The 18,106-nt window shown below is 39.1% G+C and overlaps 1 protein-coding gene and 1 long non-coding RNA gene across 2 annotated transcripts; both read left to right on the top strand.

The window, feature by feature from the left end:
* Positions 1–462: 462 nt before the first annotated feature.
* Positions 463–4,937, top strand: LOC108956325. The gene is made up of 8 exons (XR_005548312.1): positions 463–601; positions 760–857; positions 2,413–2,474; positions 2,586–2,748; positions 3,368–3,437; positions 3,523–3,588; positions 4,302–4,643; positions 4,876–4,937. It is a non-coding gene; the product is annotated as an uncharacterized LOC108956325 (long non-coding RNA).
* An 896-nt stretch (positions 4,938–5,833) lies between these two features.
* Positions 5,834–7,237, top strand: LOC108958845. Its single transcript, XM_018871656.2, has 2 exons — positions 5,834–6,868; positions 7,066–7,237. The coding sequence occupies exons 1-2, from the start codon at positions 5,834–5,836 to the stop codon at positions 7,114–7,116; spliced, it is 1,086 nt and encodes a 361-aa protein (XP_018727201.2). The 3' UTR covers positions 7,117–7,237.
* Positions 7,238–18,106: the final 10,869 nt, after the last annotated feature.

Genomic DNA, 18,106 nt, shown 5'->3' with positions numbered 1-18,106 from the left:
TGGTAGTCTGGGTTCTTGATCTTCGGTTAAAAATGAGGAACTCTCGAGTGGATGATCTTCGGTTGCAAAGGCGTTGGGTTCGGAATCGACGATTCCACGGGTCTCTTCCACATCGGGATCAATCAGTATTTCCGCTTCAGTTCTATGTCTGCATATCCCGAGAGGGCTAATGTCTTCATGAGGCTGTACAGACAGTAAGGGAGCCACTATATTTAGGCTTCTACATAGAGATTGACTATTCTCTTGCATCGCTTTGTATCTGTTCTGCATCGTGGGTGCTCCTACGGGGGTAATACTTGGACGCGGGAGGGCCTGATCTGGACTTGTAATTCTGTTACAACAGTGCGCCCAACGTGTCGAGGCTTGGACTTCTTGACTCGAACAAGATGATATCGGCTGGACTTGTACCTCCCGGCAACTGTTGGTATCGCCAATGATATTAAATGAGGCATTGATATTAACTATAAGAGTTCCAGGTGGAGGAGGATGCCATTTTTCATATTCGCCTTGGCATTGATTCTTTTTTGGGGCTTTTCTATTCCAAGCAGAGAAACAGTCCTTTGATGTGGTGGCGTTGAACAAGGTTCGGTGCGGATTTAAGGTATGATGGTTAAAGATAAATTGGTTGCGATCCTTCCATATGCCCCAAAGAACTGTGGCAACCATTTCAAACTTATTTGAGTCACTTTGCCTCACAAAATATCGAGACAACCAATCATCAAATCTTGTTAATCCAACTCGCTCTGTGCATGTTTGCAGGGATGAGTCGTTCCACACTTGGGTCATCCAGGGGCAGAGCAGTAAAGTGTGCTCAATCGTCTCGGGTTCCGACTTGCATATTGGGCATAACGGTTCAGGTACCATCTTTCTCCTATAAAGATTATCCAAGGTAGGAAGCGCATTCTGGCATGCACTCCATAGAAAGAATTTAATTTTCGGTTGTACCACAGAGTTCCAAATAAGCTTCCAAATGAGTGGGTCAAAATGGTGTGATGATGTTGGTATAGATCGCTAGGAATGTCGGCTTCCTATTTGAAAAGTAGCCACTCTTTCTTGTATAGGTTCCTGATTTATTATTTGGCCAAACCAACTTGTCTTCGGTAGTTGGGAGTCCGAAGGGTGTTTCCTTAATTGCTGTTGCTAGGGGTTCATCAAATAAGGATAGCAGTAGATCTTCCTTCCAAATTCCAGCTTCAAAATCTATCAAATCAGCAACTTTGGGCGGTTCATTCAGGCTTGCCATTCCTCTAATTCTTCCTAATTTCAGCCACTGATCGTCTCTAATGGAGATTTTCTGTCCATTACCCACAACCCAAATAAGGTGGGGAGCAATTGCATTTCTTCCAGCCAATAAACTCTGCCATCCCCACGACGGATAAGAGCCTTTTCCTGCTTGCCAAAAGTTACAATTTGGGAAATAAAGGCCTTTCATGAATTGGGATAATAGTGTATTCGGACTCTGAGACATCCTCCAGGCTTGTTTCCCTAACATGGTCGTGTTAAAAGCTTGTAGATCCTTAAAGCCAAGGCCGCCTTCATCCTTTCGTAGTTTTAGAGTCTCCCATTTACGCCAATGTGGAGCAGAATTCTTGTTAGAGCTTCGCCACCAGAAATTAGAGATTTTCCTCTCAATTGCTTTGATAATGGAAGTTGGGATTCAGAAAATTGACATAGCATATTGAGGTATCGCCTGAACCACTGCTTTGAGAAGAATCTCCTTTCCAGTTCTTGAAAGTAAGTTATCCTTCCAACTTTCCAATTTCGAGTTGACCCTGGCCAATATCCATGCGAACATATCTTTTTTGAGGATCCCCGGTCTGAAGGAATTCCTAAGTATTTCCCAGTTTTTGTAATTTCTGGAATCCATGACACCGATACCATGTTACTTCTAAGGCTATCTCGGACACCCTTTGCTGAAAAACATTCCTGATTTGTTGAGGTTTATGGCTTGACCGGATGCGTAATGTAGTGGTGGAGTACAGTTGACAAGTTCGACATTCCCGTATTGTGCCATCTAGGAAGAAAATATAGTCATCAGCAAATAATAGGTGGGACAGGGTTGGACAGGTCCGGTTTAGCTTGATGCCGTGAATATTATCCTCTGCGATTGCTTTCTTCCTCATATAAGATAGGACGTTAGCAACAATAATGAACAGATATGGTGATAACGGATCCCCCTGTCGAAGACCTCTAGATGGCTTGAAATAGGGTAAAGGTTCACCATTGAGATTGATGCTATATGATACAGTGGTAACGCATTGCATAACCCACTTCACCCAATCAGCACTAAATCCCATTTTATGTAAACATGCCTGCAGGAAGTCCCATTCGATTCTATCATAAGCTTTCTGCATGTCGAGTTTTCCTCCTGTCTCGAGTTTGTAACCGGTGTATAACTTCTTGAACAATTAGGATGTTGTCCTGAATTTGCCGACTCCCGACGAAAGCGCTCTGTTCCTCAACAATGATGTCTGGTAAGAAAGGTTTGAGTCTATTTGTGAGTATTTTAGAAATGATTTTGTAGATAAAGTTACACAGACTTATGGGCCGAAATTGATCTAACCTTTCTGGGTTTGAATTTTTAGGAATAAGAGTAATTCAGGTTCTATTGATGTCTGGGTTTATGATTCCAGACTCAAAGAAACGCTGTACCTCTCTGAAAACATCCGCACCTATGTCTTGCCAATGCTGATGGAAAAATAGGCCATTCAGACCATCCGGTCTAGGAGCTTTGGAAGCCCCCATTTGGTGAGTAGCTGCATATACTTCTTCCATTGTCATTGCTTCTTTTAGTTTCGAGTTCATAGCTGCAGTAACTGGTGTTGGGATATGGTCAAGAATAGGCTGGAAATTTCGCGGTCCGACCGAAGTATATAAGTTATTGAAATACTCCACCGTCATATTTGTAAGGTTCTCGGAATTTCTCACCCAATCTCCTTCAAAGATTCGGTAGCATCGAGATACGGTTCCCGTTTCTTCGTTGTATAGTGGCCGCATGAAAAAATTTGCTATTCCGATCCCCCATTTCAGCCACTTAACCCGAGATCGATACCCCAAAACATTTCTTCCCGACGCCATAGCGAGTCGATTTCTTTATGAATATGCCGAATTCTGCTCTGATCATACTCTAAAATAGGGTTATTCATGTGGAACATATGCTCATTTTTCAGCCCCTCAATTTGTTTGGAAGCATTAGGATAACGCTTTTTGCTCCAGGTTGTTAGACGCATCGCTACATTAGATAATTTGACGACCATGTTCTTCCTGTGGGACGCCTCCCATGTCCGCTTGACAATTTCCTTACATTCGTCATCCTCCACCCAAAATGGTTCGTATCTAAACTGTCGCCTCTTGCGTGTTAGAGCAGGTAGAGTTGACAAGATAAGAGGACTGTGGTCTGAACCAATGGCTGGTAAAGCTGCAACTTCAGCATTCGGGTAAGTTATTCTCCATTCCATGGTACATAATGCTCTGTCCAGCCTTTCTTTGACATTTTCTTCACCCTCTCTTATGTTCGTCCAGGTAAAAGCGCACCCTTTGGCTTCCAAGTCCATCAGTGAACATGCATATAAGAAGTCCCTGAATGCGGTAATGCGACAATGTTCAGCCATCCTCTTTCCTACCTTTTCCCAATGGTATAATATTTCATTAAAGTCCCCAATGCATATCCAAGGATAGTGATTGGAGAGACTGATTCTTTGTAGATCATCCCATAGGATAAGGCGTTCATGAAATACATTAGGAGCATGGAGGAAGGTAATTTGCATATTCTGGTTATTTTCATGCAAAAAACAGTGCACATGTATATAGAAGTTAGAGTGAGATTCGATTGAAAGAGAAACCTGGTCATCCCAAAAGAGAGCCAAACCCCCCGATAAACCTTCTGGATTCACAATAAAGTTGTGTGTAGTCTTAAGTCTTCTTTTCAAACGCTGAACTTTTTGCTCTTGATTCTTTGTTTCCATAAGAAAAATAATGCTTGGTCTTTCTTGAGTCGCAAGGACTCTAAGAGCTTGAATTGTCAGGGAGACCCCAATCCTTGACAATTCCAACTCAGGAGTTTCATGGCTGCACCGGTGGCTTATTAGGGCCAGCCACCAAAGCCCATTGAATAGATTTCTCTTCCTCCGTGATTGGGATTTCTATGAGTTGTGAGTTGTCAGCATCAATTGATTTTGTGGACTGAGCACCATAGGGGCAGAATCTTTTTCCTTTCTTTGATGTAGGACGTTTAGTAGATTTTGCTTTACCTTTTGCTGAGTTTCTTATTGATGGTAAACAGGGCTGCTTCTCTCTTTCAGCTTCTTTGAGGTTTTCATCATGAAGGGTGAGCATAGATTCAGCATCCAAGCAGCTGTTATCACGTTTTTGAGGAGATTTGCCTTCCATAATAGTCAAGGGTCGGGAAGATACAAGTTGTGCAGCTTGCTGTTCTTCCTCATAAGAGTGTTGTGATCGGGGAGGCAAAAGGGCCTGCTTTCCTGCATTTGATGGTTCTTGAGTTTCATGGATTTCCGCTTGAAGAGGAGTCTCCGGCACCATTTCTTCTTCTTCAATGAGCTGGGATTGTTTTCCATAGAAGATTTTGCCATATGGGCTTAGTATCCGTGCTTCCGCTCGCAACCAATTCCCAAAATTACCCGGTATGTCTTCTTCCAATCTTGTAGATTCATAAGGAATTTCCTTGCAAGCCGAGGCATAGTGGCCAATTCTACCACAAGAGTAGCAATAGTGTGGTAGCCTCTCGTACTTGAACTCGATCCACAGCTTTTTGCACCCTAAATTAACCACTATCCCTGTCTTGAGAGGAGTACCTAGGTTGAGCTTAATCCTAGCCTTCCCAATCTTATATATGCCGTTTCCTTTTGCTTCCAGCTTCACCTCAAGAACTTCGCCGATCCTTGAAGCAATTTCTCTAACTACCTCCGATGTAACTCGCAAAGGGAGGCCAAATAGATGCACCCAAAATGGGCATTGGGAGAAATCATAGCAAATATCGGGAATATTCGGGTCACACCGTTGAAGCACAAGGAGGTTACTGGAAAAAGACCAAGGGACTCGTTAAGCTTTTGATACTCGAAAGGGTGACGTGATGCAATTAGCATGATCACCTCCATTGAACGTTACCCACATATTATAAATTCGGCCGGATAAGTTCTCAATTTTAAGTTAGATTAAGAGGATTTAATTTTCCAAATATAGAGGATATCCTACTCATCTTATACAAGTACACATATATGACTTGTTAGATAGTATCTTATTGATCAATAAAATCAATTGTCTTCTTAAATGTGGAATCACTAAAGAATTCAATAAACTAATCATGACTATTGAAGTTTCATAATTCAAAACCCAAATAATTACATGTGGATGTGCAAACAAAACTGATAGGATTGTTTGACGATAAAACATCAACCCAACACAAAGCCACACACATCATCGTTCATGCAAGAGATGCTTTTCTTTTGTCAATTAATGCATAAGATACATTGCTAGTGTTTATTAGCCAAATGGTTAGTTTATGATTCTTTTTCCTCATTGGGTTTTTAAATATATACTTATTTTTGACGAACAAGCAAGGAATCATCTCAATGTATTTGTCATTTTCGTCCCATACATGTTGTACTCGAAGTTATATTAGAGAGGATTGATACAATCCAACCCAAACAAATATATGGCATTTAGCTCCATTTCGGATTTGTGGATCAAATGGAACATCCGAGGCTTCGTCATTTTGAGCCTCTTGCTTCAAGTTTTTCTCATTCTATTTGCACCCCTTAGAAAGAAAACAACAAACCGCTGCATCATTTTCCTCTTGTGGTTGGCCTATTTGATGTCTGATTGGGTAGCTGCATTTGTGATTGGGCTCATCTCTCACAACCAAGGCAATTCGTACACTCATACAACTGAAGTAGATGGAGCACTTCAGGCATTTTGGGCCTCATTTCTCTTATTACATCTTGGAGGTCCGGACAACATCACTGCCTTCTCTCTGGAAGATAGATCACTTTGGCGAAGACACCTGCTTAGTCTCACCTTCCAAGTTACTGCCGTGATCTATGTTTTTGTGCAAATATTTCCTAACGACAAGTTGATGATGATTCCGACGATGCTGGTGTTTCTTGCTGGAGTCATAAAAAATGCCGAGAGGCTATTAGCGCTTAGTCTCTCAAGCTTCCCGAGGATAAGGGAATGGATGCTCTTGAGCCTCCGTAGACTCAAAAATGCAAAGCTCCCAAACAATTCTTCTCCTAATGCATGGAGAGAATTGCTAGGAGAAGAATGGCTTAATGAACTCAATGGTTTAGGAGATGGATATTCTAATGGGGGAGAAGTAAAACTTGCCGAGAGCATCATAGTGAAGCATGCTTATTGGTTCTTTCAAATCTTTATGTTCTTCCTTGCCGATCTCATCTTTAGAAAAGGAGAATGCAAAATGAGCCGTGAATATTTCCACAAAGTTTCTGCGGCAGATGCCTTGAGGTTGATATCGGTGGAACTAGATTTCATTTATGAGATGCTTCACACAAAAGTTTTAGCAATACGTTCCAAAATGAGCTACATTTTCCGCTTCATAGCCTTCACTAATATCATGGTGGCTTTCATACTATTCAATCGCTTAAAGAAGCATCAGCTTCCCAAACTCGATGTGGTAATTACTTATTCCCTTCTTTTCGGAGGGATTGCTTTTGATGTAATAGCTTTGTTCATGCTCGTTTTCTCCGATTGGACTGTTGCAGAAATCAAGTGGTACAACAAAGGATCATCTAAACTAGGTACAATTCTCCACAATATGGTATTTGCTATGGCTAACCTAAGGAAGCCCCAATTCACCAAATGTGAAGCAGAGCCTAAGGCCACTTTGGAGGTTTTTAAATACACCATTAATATTTTGAAGGTGGTCAGAATCCATCTCTACTTGCAACCTTTTATCTGAGTCCTTGAAGGAGAGTCCAAGAAAAATTTATAAGTGTGATAGGCGTTGTGGCATCATCGCTTTTTCTAGTATTTGTAGTTTTCCATTCCATATGGTTGAGAAGATCATCTCTTGGTTCCATCAAGCAGGTGAGGCAATCACTGGAGGCTATGGTCCGTGGCTCCATATCTATGGGATGATACCAATGATTGCGAATACGAAGTACTTGTCCACAAATCCCTTTAGTAAGGAACTATGGATCTTTATCTTTACGGAGGTGAGACATAAATCTAAGAACACGAATCATGAGAATGATTGGAGAGATATTTGAGGCTAGAGGTAATCTATTTCTCGAGAGTAAACCAGAGGGGATTGATTGTTGCAATCTATTAGAGTATGTCACCCATGCTACTTATGACGCCAGCATTATAATTTGGCATTTAGCTACTGAAATTTGGTATAATAGAGAGAAAAGTCCCACAACCAAAAATGATGCGAGAGAATTTAGTAAGATCCTCTCCGATTATATGTTGTATCTTTTACTTAAACAACCTAATGTAGTGTCCTCTGTGGCTGGCATTGCCCAAATCACCTCAGCAGGGATTGTGCTCGAGCTCCGAAAGCACATCAGTAATGCAACCAAGGATGTGGAAAGGTTATGCGCGACATTGTATGAGGTTCAATTGGGACCGCCTCGTTGGACGTCCCCTCTCAGTGAGGGGATCAATTTGGCCAAAGAGATAGACAAGCTCGAGGGAAAGAAGTGGAAGGTGATGAGTGGAGTGTGGCTTGAGATGCTATCATATGCAGTAATGCATATTAGGGGAGAGGTACATATGCAAGTGTTGAGAAAAGGTGGAGAGCTTCTTACCTTTGTGTGGTTGTTGATGGCTCACTTTGGTTTTTTTTTCAAACCTGAATGGGGCATGGATGTTGAACCCCTGGGGAACTGGTCCAAATGGATTAACTTCTGAATCGCAAGCCTTCAGTCAGGACGATATTCAATCAATTCATTTTTCCTGTATTTTTACATATAAAATGTGGAGTTGGTTGTATTTTGTGATGGAAGCTATATTTCCATAGCTATAAAATGATTAATACAAAAATTAGCACTACATGCAATTTTATATCTGTGATTTTTTTTCCCTGAGGAGCTGGGGCGGGTCCCTATTGGGCTCACCTGAGAAACCTACAAACCCCCCATTCAGAGGTACGTGAGAATGATGGCCATTGGGGCGACCCTAAGTAATTTATATCTGTGATTTATGTTTACGTGTAATCTCAGTGCTAAGAAAATAATTGATGGCCAGTGAGAATGAAATGGATAATGCTCAAATGAATGGATGGAGATTGCGTCGAAACATCAAAAGCAAGCAAAGAAACGGTGTCGATAACAGAAATCAAGAGGAAGATGATAGAATAGTAAAACACAACTCTTCTAATTGATAATAACTGAATCAATTTCCATCATTATCGGTTTCTTTCAGTGCTTGCCAAAACCCTAGCTTCGCTCTCCTTCCCATTCTTATTGTCTTGCTTTTATCAACAACTAGATCCATTGATTTTTATGGACAAAGCAATTAACAATTATTCTTAAGGGTGCAATGTTAAAGCCTTTCTTAATCAGCGAGTTGCATGATTATATTCTTATTATCCTCAAGAATGTTGCTCAATTCACCATGGTAAAGCTAAAACTACCAGCAAGGATAAATTTACCACAAAGTTATGTAGTTAAAACCGAAATTAAATTCGAAATTGATAGAATATATGTGTTTGTCCTTACCACATCACACTTGACTTCGTATATGTTGTTGCAGGGTACGGATACAACAAGTTTCAGCTTATTTATCATCCCCAAACTATTATTTCTTATCGAGTATTGACAAGTAAAGGGAAAATATCTTCAAAAATACTTCTAAATTATGTAAATTAAAATTTTTTGACCAATTATTTAACATATATTGGAAAAAATCATAATAATAAACTCAAGGCATCTATTTGATTTACAATGAAAGTAAGATGAAAGCTAAAAACAATACTAATAATATATCTAATTCATAAGCAGATCACTATAATTTGCATAGAGCTTACTTTATTGAAAGAATAAATTTCAATTAACATTATTAAATTTCAGTTAAGTCTAACTATTACGATAAAAAATATTATAAAAAGGAAAATAGGTATCTCAGTGCCATTCATAATTTGATGTATAGCTTATTTGATTAACTGAATAATTAATAAAAAAAAAAAAACTTAATAATCACGTGCTTAATGGAAAAAGTTTGCTAATATAAATTCAAAAACTATTAAGAAGACATATATTATAATATTAAAGTGGAAAATATAATAAATAGATATTGTCACTGAAAAGATTGTTAAAAGTTAATGTATTTCTTATTTAATTAAGGAATAAACTGTACCTAATAAAAAGATGTACTTAAAAAGCTAATAATATATATTTTACTTTAAAGTTTATAATTCATTTTGAATAACGTATGCATAATTTAAAATCAGAAAATATAAAGTTCTAAAGAATAAAAACTTACGATGATTACATGTAAGTGAATCATGTTGCTGTGAAATAGTAGAAGCAAAAAAGGTAACCTAAAACTTCTTTAATTATTTACCCAACTTGGTAGAGGATATTACTGTGTTAAAACATATCAAGAATCCTCTATGGAGCTTGTGAATGAGCTATAAGCGCAAATCGGTCCAATCAATATATAGAGTTTATACCAAGTCGTGGAAGAAGATTTTTAAAGCATATACATTTTGTTAATAAATGACATTTTACTATTTCAATTGTGAAATTATTTCCTTAAATTTCTTATCAATTGAAGGACCAAATGCCCTGTCATAATCTCATGTCGAGAAAACCCTCTTCTCCGTAAGAGTCTCTCTCTCTCGGAAGAGCTCCATCTCTATCCATGGTGATAGTGTGTCCATAGCCCTAAATTTCCCAATATCAATGAATCCCGAAACACAAGATGACAAAAAATTCCTCAACCCGCGCACCGACAAAAAAAAAAAAAAGACCAAATGCCCAAAAAAGAAGTGTTTAAACAATTTTTTTTTTTTTTTTTTTTTGCATGAGGCTGAACACATAAAGGCACCCTTACACTTTAAAAAACTTTTACATTTGCTAAATTTATTTCAGAAAAATCAATAACTTGAAAAAAAAATATTTTCTGAATTTGATTGTTTATATGTTCAGGAGAATTAGTCAACTGAAAATATATTCATTATCAATAAAATCTTCTTGGCGTAGATTGTTGTGAATGACAAAAGTATTTTTATTAACTCATTTTTTTTTTTTTTTTTAAATAATAAGAACATGCAAAGTTAGAATCATTTTTCCAAATTACCTATTTTCAAATGCCATCTTTAATCTCCAAATCTTTTTCTCCGCTATCTTCCTTGCCTATGCTCCACTAAAACCACTGGCTTTGCTGCTAGTGTCGTTGCTCGCTCTTGCACCACCGTCCTGAAGACGCTTCTCACAGAGAGAGAGAGAGATGAAGCTGTCTGGAGTGGCAATGTTCGAAGTGGCAACGGTCGGCAACCCGGCTTTGTTCATGGAGCTTTCTGGATGGGGAAGGAGGAGAAAAGGGAAAGAAAGAAATGCACGGAAAAAAAAAAAAAAAAAAAAAAAGAAGAAGAAGCTCATTAACCACTGAAATTTAAAATGCCATTGCGTTTCCCTCTAAAATGAATTATTGAAGATGTAAACAGAATCTCAAATTTCACTTCTTTTGTGTAAGATTTGCTATTTAACGGTCTTAATTTATGTCCGTCGGGACATATTTTAGTGAAGGGGCTAAGTGGCAAAATGGAGAAAAATGGGTTCAATCTATCTCCCGAAGTTTCCCTTTTTCTTTTCTCATGAGATAAGTTAGTTAAGATCCAGTAGCTTCCCATGCAGGCCTACACTCTGAGACAATCCTAGACAAATTTGCCGACCATGTAAGGAAGCCGATAACGGAAAAGTTTCACTTGAAGAGACGGATCTTATTATAAAGTTAATTCAGGCTCGGAAATAGGACTTCCTTATTACAAGAAGCGCGTAGTCAGTTCAACATGATACAATAAAACCATATCAGATGATCGAGTTGTGGCAACATGCACGGACCTAGGAACTTCTAAATCCATTGGCAGCCAACAATTTGATTCCTCTAAGTCTGAGCTAATTCTTGCACCATGACCTCTGAACAGACCTGAGCTTCACCTGGCGCCTTCTCAAGTCATGACTCCATCAGTCGCTCCAGGACTAATTCCACAACAGAGGGAGCGTCGACAGTCACAGCCACCTTCACCGTCAGTTTGTCGGACCATTCTTTGTGTTCACCTAACTTAATCAACAAGTCGGTATAGCTGACCTAGAAAGAAGCATGCTCAAGAGAAGGAGCTTCTGCACGTACATATTATATGAGAAAGACGACCCAACCTAGAGTGCCAGATCAAGCTTACATAGTTTTCTGAACTAGAGTAATTTCGAAACCATGTCAAGACTAGAGACTAATGGGGATCAAGCTTATCTCCATGGACTAAATGGCAAGTTCACGATCAGAACCCAGACAAAAACTTGCCCAAATTGCCGGTTCTAAACACAAGACCCACTTATATTAGCTCCAGCCTCGTGACATTATTGATAGGAGTTCCCTTCTTATCTCTGCGGCAATTTGACAGCTCAAACAAATGACGAAACTGAAGTGTCACTTTCTGATTCTAATCTCTCTGCAAAGCAAAATTATTAGGTTGGGTTGTTAACAGCAACTTACTATAAAGATTAAACACTCAGAACCGAAAAGGGTGAGGTAAAGGTAAAAATAACTGGAATGGAATCATAATCTAATACAATATGAAGCCTTCAAGAGAGGATCCTTGGTTCAAGTTTATATGTCACTATTCGTAGACATCTATGAGAGGATTTAACCTTGAAAAGTAGATAATTACTTGTATTGGATGCCAAAATCTTGCGACGTGCAATCTCCACTCCTCCAATAACTGTATCCGAAAACTTGACTCAAAGAGCACGTGATAAGAAATCAATGCCTGATAACACCAGTTAGCAAGAGAAACATGAAAACAGAAAAATGCAAACCATTCACTTTTCATTTGAAAAAGAAATGTTGCTACAGAGATATTTTTCTGTGCCCAACCCAAAATCACGTACTTATATAAGCAACAAATTGACATCAGAAGAAAATAGTAGGGAATTGTTCAATGTTTCAAAAAACTCCTTTGATGTAAAGCTAACTGTACAGGCTATCCAAGTCAAACAGGATTAGAGGGCAACACAATTCACTTCCTCAACTCAAAAATTTCAATAAACCAAACTCTAAACCTTTAACTGTGGAAAGCCAAACTGAAGCTACTTTTCACAAGATAAGCGTATAGGTGTTATGAAATTGAATCAAGTACCTGTTTTTGATATTGCCATCATGTCTCCTGGTTTTCCTTTCCTTCTTCCCATGTAGTAGTATAACTCTTTCTAAACACCCTTCTTGTTGTCGATTCCTAGTCATCCCAGTCACATTGCCAACCATCCCTATTTGCAGGCCTAGAACTGAGGCCATTTGCAGATATATTTCCTACGTGAGGTTGACCTGAAGATTTCACAGCATCTTCCTCATCCCAATCATTGTCCCATCCTTGATCCCAACCTTCTTCAGTTTCATTATTGGTCCCTTCTCCTGAACTCATTTCGAGCTTGATACCTGAACTCGCTCTTTCTTCGCTGCTTCCTAAACACACAGCAAGGCCACACCACGCCAAAGATTACCACTGTTAGAATCAAGAGATAGGCACCATTGATCGGGGTAATTAGCTTGTCAAACAAAGGGAGGGAGAGGAAAACACTCGTGTCAGATACAAGAGGCCCCATGCGAAGCACACAATCCCTTTCCCATCATTTAATACAACTTTATGGCCTTCCCCGGTAGAAAGAGAAATATTTATCTGAGGAAGAAAAAACTTAATAGGAAACCCCAAAAAAGGAAAAAAAAAAATAGAATGAAGCAGCAGATGAAAAATACAGTGATGTTGCGGTCAAAATACAGTGTAAAAGAGCCTCCGGAAGCAAGAGAGTGAATACAAGCAAATCTAATTCAATTGACAATAATTTGCATGGCTTGCTATATTAGACAAGCCAAACTGGAGATCTCTAACAGTTCTGCAGCTTAAGTGGATGTAAAGAATTGGCCTCTGTTAAGGGGGTAAACACTCGCAAGTCCAAATGTGTGGAAAGAGCTAAAGCGTAATTCAGAATTGGAGGCTCCAGTTCTATTTCCCCATTGACCGATCGATTGAATTTATGTTAGCAGACTAGACTAATTCAACTAAAATCACCTGCCATACAAACGCCTTTCCAAGCAACTGTTGGAAAATTATTACGGAACTAACCAATTAAGAGACTGATGACTCTCAAGAAGTGAGCCCCTGGCCTCCCCACATCTCAAATCTTAACCATTGTAGTAATCTCTATTATGTAAACAGCAAACTCAAAAACAGAGTCAACTGCAACTTCTACATAAGAATTTCATTTCAACTCATGCCCCTAATAATGATGAATTTTGATCGTATGTCAAAGAAAGTATTGAAAATTTCTCGTGATCAACATAACTGCTATGCAATCCCTTAAACCTCTCATCCATTTTGAAATTAAAATTAAAATCTCTCATCCGATGACAGTTTAAGTTCATTTTCCTGAAACAGTTCAAATCTTCTATTGACATCTCTTCCCTTACCCATTTGAAACTTCCCTTCACTTTCTTTTCCACATGCATACGCCTGTCCTCTTCTATTACCCACAATAGTCCATGCTGGGCTCGTTTCCACAAGGAAAATTGCCTGAAACTAGTAGATTTTAGCCTGATATGCAATCAAGTCCTAAGCTTCCCTTTATTTTTATTTATTTATTTGGCTTGCTTTCTAATGTGGTGCCATGTCAATGCCCCATTAACCATAAGCTCAAAAATAGTAAAAAATGCCACGTCCAATTTCAAGCATGCCATGTCAGCAAGCTTAGTTGATACCTTGCTGGAAGGATTTGATTTCCCCAAATCCAGAACATTTAGAACTTGATTGCACAACCAACAATTCATTTAGGACCTTTGGTGCAATTTTCTCGTTCCATGAAAATTCAGAACTCTGTAAATCCTTGAAGTATTCAGTTGTAAGTTGATCATGATTACCTACTCGGTCATCCTGACTATGCCCACCAGCCTCAGTAGAGAAGATTCGCTATAAGCTTTGAAATACTAATTTCTCAATGAGGACTTCTCTAGTAAAGGCCAAGAGTGTCCTTAAAGAATGACAGGAAGCATATCATTTCAATGGTAAGATTTCTTGACCACTTCATGCAAGCAACAAAAGCTACAGATTATAACACTCAGAATTGACTCTACACTTGATGTATGGCTTGTGGCCTGCGTAGCAAGCTGTCTCCAAAGTTCATGTCAAAACAATAGGCAACATAAGGGCAACATGCTTCTATCAATCACAAGAACTCATGTCGCAAAGCTTCAAACTCATGTTTTTCCCCAAAATAGATCTTCAAAAACTAAATGCAGAAGAGATAGCACAGTTTTTGACAACAAATCAAAAGAAATGGGAAGTTGGCCATCTCCATTTCAAATGAGATGGAATGAAATGAAATGATCGAAAATATAAATCTCCACCTTCAAAGCTCAGAATGCAGGTAGTCAGAGTTCCACGATCGCAACACACATTGTCTTCTTTTCCATCACAAGTCTAGCTCATTCCTGCTGGCTCATGCAGCTCCTTGTGTTCCTTCTTCTCATCATTCTTTTTCTTCTCCTTTTGTTCAACCGAAGATGAACTGATAGAGACACCGCCGCCATTTTGGCCTTTTGGGGTCAAATTGGTCGAAGTTGTGGTCACCTCCCTATATGTACTGTTATTGTCTGTTCTACTATCCGATTTCTGGAAACCTGAAACAGGATCTGGCAGCAGAGACGCCTAAACAAAACATATCATTGAAGCTATCACTTTTACTACTACGGAACCAAAAATTGATAGGGATAATGTCACAGAATGTCTTTAAACTTTGACCAAATGTATAATATGTTTCCTGAATTTTTAATTTGATCACTATCATCCCTACACTTTGATACATCCGTGATGTAGTCCTGAAATATATGAAAATATTCAATATAATCCTTTATTAATTCAATATCAGCAACAAGATTAAACATTTTCATATAATCTAAAAAACTAAGCTTAGGGACTACATTAAATAAATTAAAATTCAAGGACTACATCGCATATTAGGTTAAAGTTTAAAGACTACATTGAACAAAAATTTGAGCACTATGTCACATATTTGGCTAAAATGTAAAGACAATTTGTGTCATTTACCCAAACGAGCGAAAAATAGAAAATGACAGTTCGCACTCCCAGAAAAAGAGAGAACATACCTGTCGTGGCGGAGAGGAGTTACAGATTTTTCCGAACCAACTTGCATTCTGAAGCTTACCGAAACTGAATGCATCGGCCACGATCGAGCACACCAAGATCACAGCGAGAAATCCACCTTTCGCCATTGGAACATCAGTCGTCTGTCACGGTTTCATGACTCCACTTCAAATTCGAGCCCTCCGAACAGCGAATCTTCAGCCACTGCTCCGGAGGTCGACTCGACGCTGGGTCTTCGAAATTCGACTCCCACCAGAGTCAGTAGCAATTCACGAATCGAGGATCAAGAAATTGAACTGAACATGCACGTGCTTAGCTTTCTTGCGAAGGAGGAAACGATTGCAACATTAAGCAGGCGAAATCGGAGAATTACGAAGGAGGCGCGAAGCGGAAGATGATGGATTCTCGAAATTCTTTGCTCCGAGTACGAAAATAGTTCGGGATGTGACGCGGGCATCTGCCAAAATTCGCCAGGAAGCCGAATGTAATTAGCATTAATTAAGGTTTAAAACGAGCGAGACTGGCATGAATTCGCTGACTAGTCAACGTAATCAATCGAGGAGCAGAGATGTTCTTCAATAAATAAAAACAACGTTAAAAAGTGAGATTTCCCGAGTGTACCAGTTTCGTGCGGGTCGGTCCGGCCCGGCCGGGCCCGAACCCAAGAGGTTAGACCGGAAAGCAAGTTCTCGGACCCAAACGTGGGCCGCGACTGAATTAATCCGGTTCGGTCCATGAAGGTTTGTGCCTAACCCGGTTCTTCAGAATAAGAGAAGTTCTGATTTTTGGGAAATTTGCTTCTTCTTTTTTTTTTTTTTTGGTAAGGTAAATAAATAAATAGGAGCAAGGTCAACTACAAAAGATCGGGTCCATAACCTACACCGATGCAGCCCACATTGAAGACCAACTCTCTCGACCAAGAAGATCGGCCCGCAAGCTCGACGAAACCGAGAAACCATAACGACATCTTGAGTCCATCCCGGAAGCTGGAAAGACACCTTTCCACATTGAAGACCAACTCTCGACCAAGAAGATCGGCCCGCATTAAAGCTCGACGAAACCGAGAAGCCATAACGACATCTTGAGTCCATCCCTAAGCTGGAAAGACACCTTGGGAGCCATGAAGACGTTATGTTTTTATTATTTCTCCTAGTTTTAATGTTTTGTCTTTATTTCTCCTAGTTTCAATGCTCTGTCTTTATTTCTTTGACGATATAAGCCATCCAATTTCTGGTAGAAGATTGACAGCTTTTGATGAATGAAAAACTTTGATTGAAGCAAGTATCGTGAACCTAAACCTAGAAGAGTTTTCACTCCGTCCTTGAAGAGTCGGAGCTTTCGAAATCTGCATCCTTGAAGGGTTGCAGTCATCAATCTAGAAGAATCGGTGCCCCCTCAACTTCCTTGGAGGCCTAGAAGAGCAACCAACGGAGTTTCTATCTTTTCATATTCTGTTCGTTATTTCCAACCCAATTTCGACCATCCTATGGTGCTTATTTCAGAAAACCTAAAACATAGAAATTGTAGATCCAGAAGTCTTTGTTCATTTGGCTTTGGAATCAGGTCGATCTGATCTGTATCGACAAAGATACGACTATTCTCCTGAGCTTGCGCAGTGCTGAAATGACTGTTCGTCCCGTTTCTTGTGCGTGAGTCACTCTCCCGATCCTATTGTTTGAGAAAACCTACCCTAGGCTTGCATCATACACTCTCAAAGAGATAAGAGTGAAGGGGAACCGATGTAAAACGGGAAACAAAGGAAAGAAAACACAACCAGCCAAGAAGGCACAAGCTAGGGGAAAAACAACCAAATGAACCATAGGAAGCCCTTCACCCTAACAACAATGTCTAAGAACGGAGAACCAGAGAAAACAAGAAAGGGCGAGACTACACGATCAACAACCAGGGAAATTTGCTTATTGATCCAAACTTCATTGCAAATAAGACTCCGAGAAGCATAAGAATGCTAACGACCCAAGGCGATTGAGGCAAGGTAGGTTGGGATATCTAATCCTTTATAGAGAATGCGAGTCCAAAAGAATTTCGATAAAAAGTGTCAGGAAACACTTATTAAGCAACTAAATATGGAATTATTGTGATTTTTACTGCACTAATTGTTCTCGCGACATGCACAAACCAAAATTTTGAAAATCAAATATTTTTTCATTAATTTACATCACCAAAGCCCCTTTTCTTTTTGTTTGGATTGAAGATTTGCACTCCTAGTTAGAAGTGAGCATGGTTTCAGGTTCGCTTGAAACTTGAGAACTAAACCGGTGGGAACATGTACAGTTCCAAATTCCAATATACGTAGGATAGATTTTAGGTTCCAAAAATTAAGGAATTTTTTCGACATGTGGGTTAAAACTTGGAATTTGAAATAAGTTTTTGTGTGTGTGTGTTTTTTAGTGTCTTTGCGCAATCCTATAGTATATACATTGACATTCGATAATCAATGTATAATCCATAACCTTTAATTTGAGCTTTTATTTTATGATTAAGACTTTTACTTTAATAATATTTCATATTCTTTGTGTGTCTAAATATAAGTTGTGATCAGTGGATTGTAATAATAAGTGATAATCACTAAATATGATGATTTATTGTAATCATTCAATCAATAATACAAGTGGAACCTGAGTAGATCCTAGAACATATGACATTATAGGTTTCATGGTATGTAGGGTAGGTTATAAGTTCTAAAAAAAAATGAAAAACCTATTTCAATAGAGTAGATTTTAAGTTTTAAATAGA

The sequence above is a fragment of the Eucalyptus grandis genome, chromosome 1 (genome assembly GCF_016545825.1).
Source record: "Eucalyptus grandis isolate ANBG69807.140 chromosome 1, ASM1654582v1, whole genome shotgun sequence".
Classification (NCBI taxonomy): domain Eukaryota; kingdom Viridiplantae; phylum Streptophyta; class Magnoliopsida; order Myrtales; family Myrtaceae; genus Eucalyptus; species Eucalyptus grandis.
The sequence above is the reverse complement of the archived record's forward strand: the minus strand, read 5'-3'. Positions and strand labels throughout refer to the sequence as shown.

What these genes read in the sequence shown, in the direction of transcription:
- LOC108958845 (XM_018871656.2), top strand. Translation starts at nt 5,834, where the DNA reads ATGTCTGATTGGGTAGCTGCATTTGTGATTGGGCTCATCTCTCACAAC. An exon ending in AGCCTAAGGCCACTTTGGAG is followed by an intron (nt 6,869 to 7,065) that starts GTTTTTAAATAC and finishes TCCATCAAGCAG; the next exon opens with GTGAGGCAATCACTGGAGGC.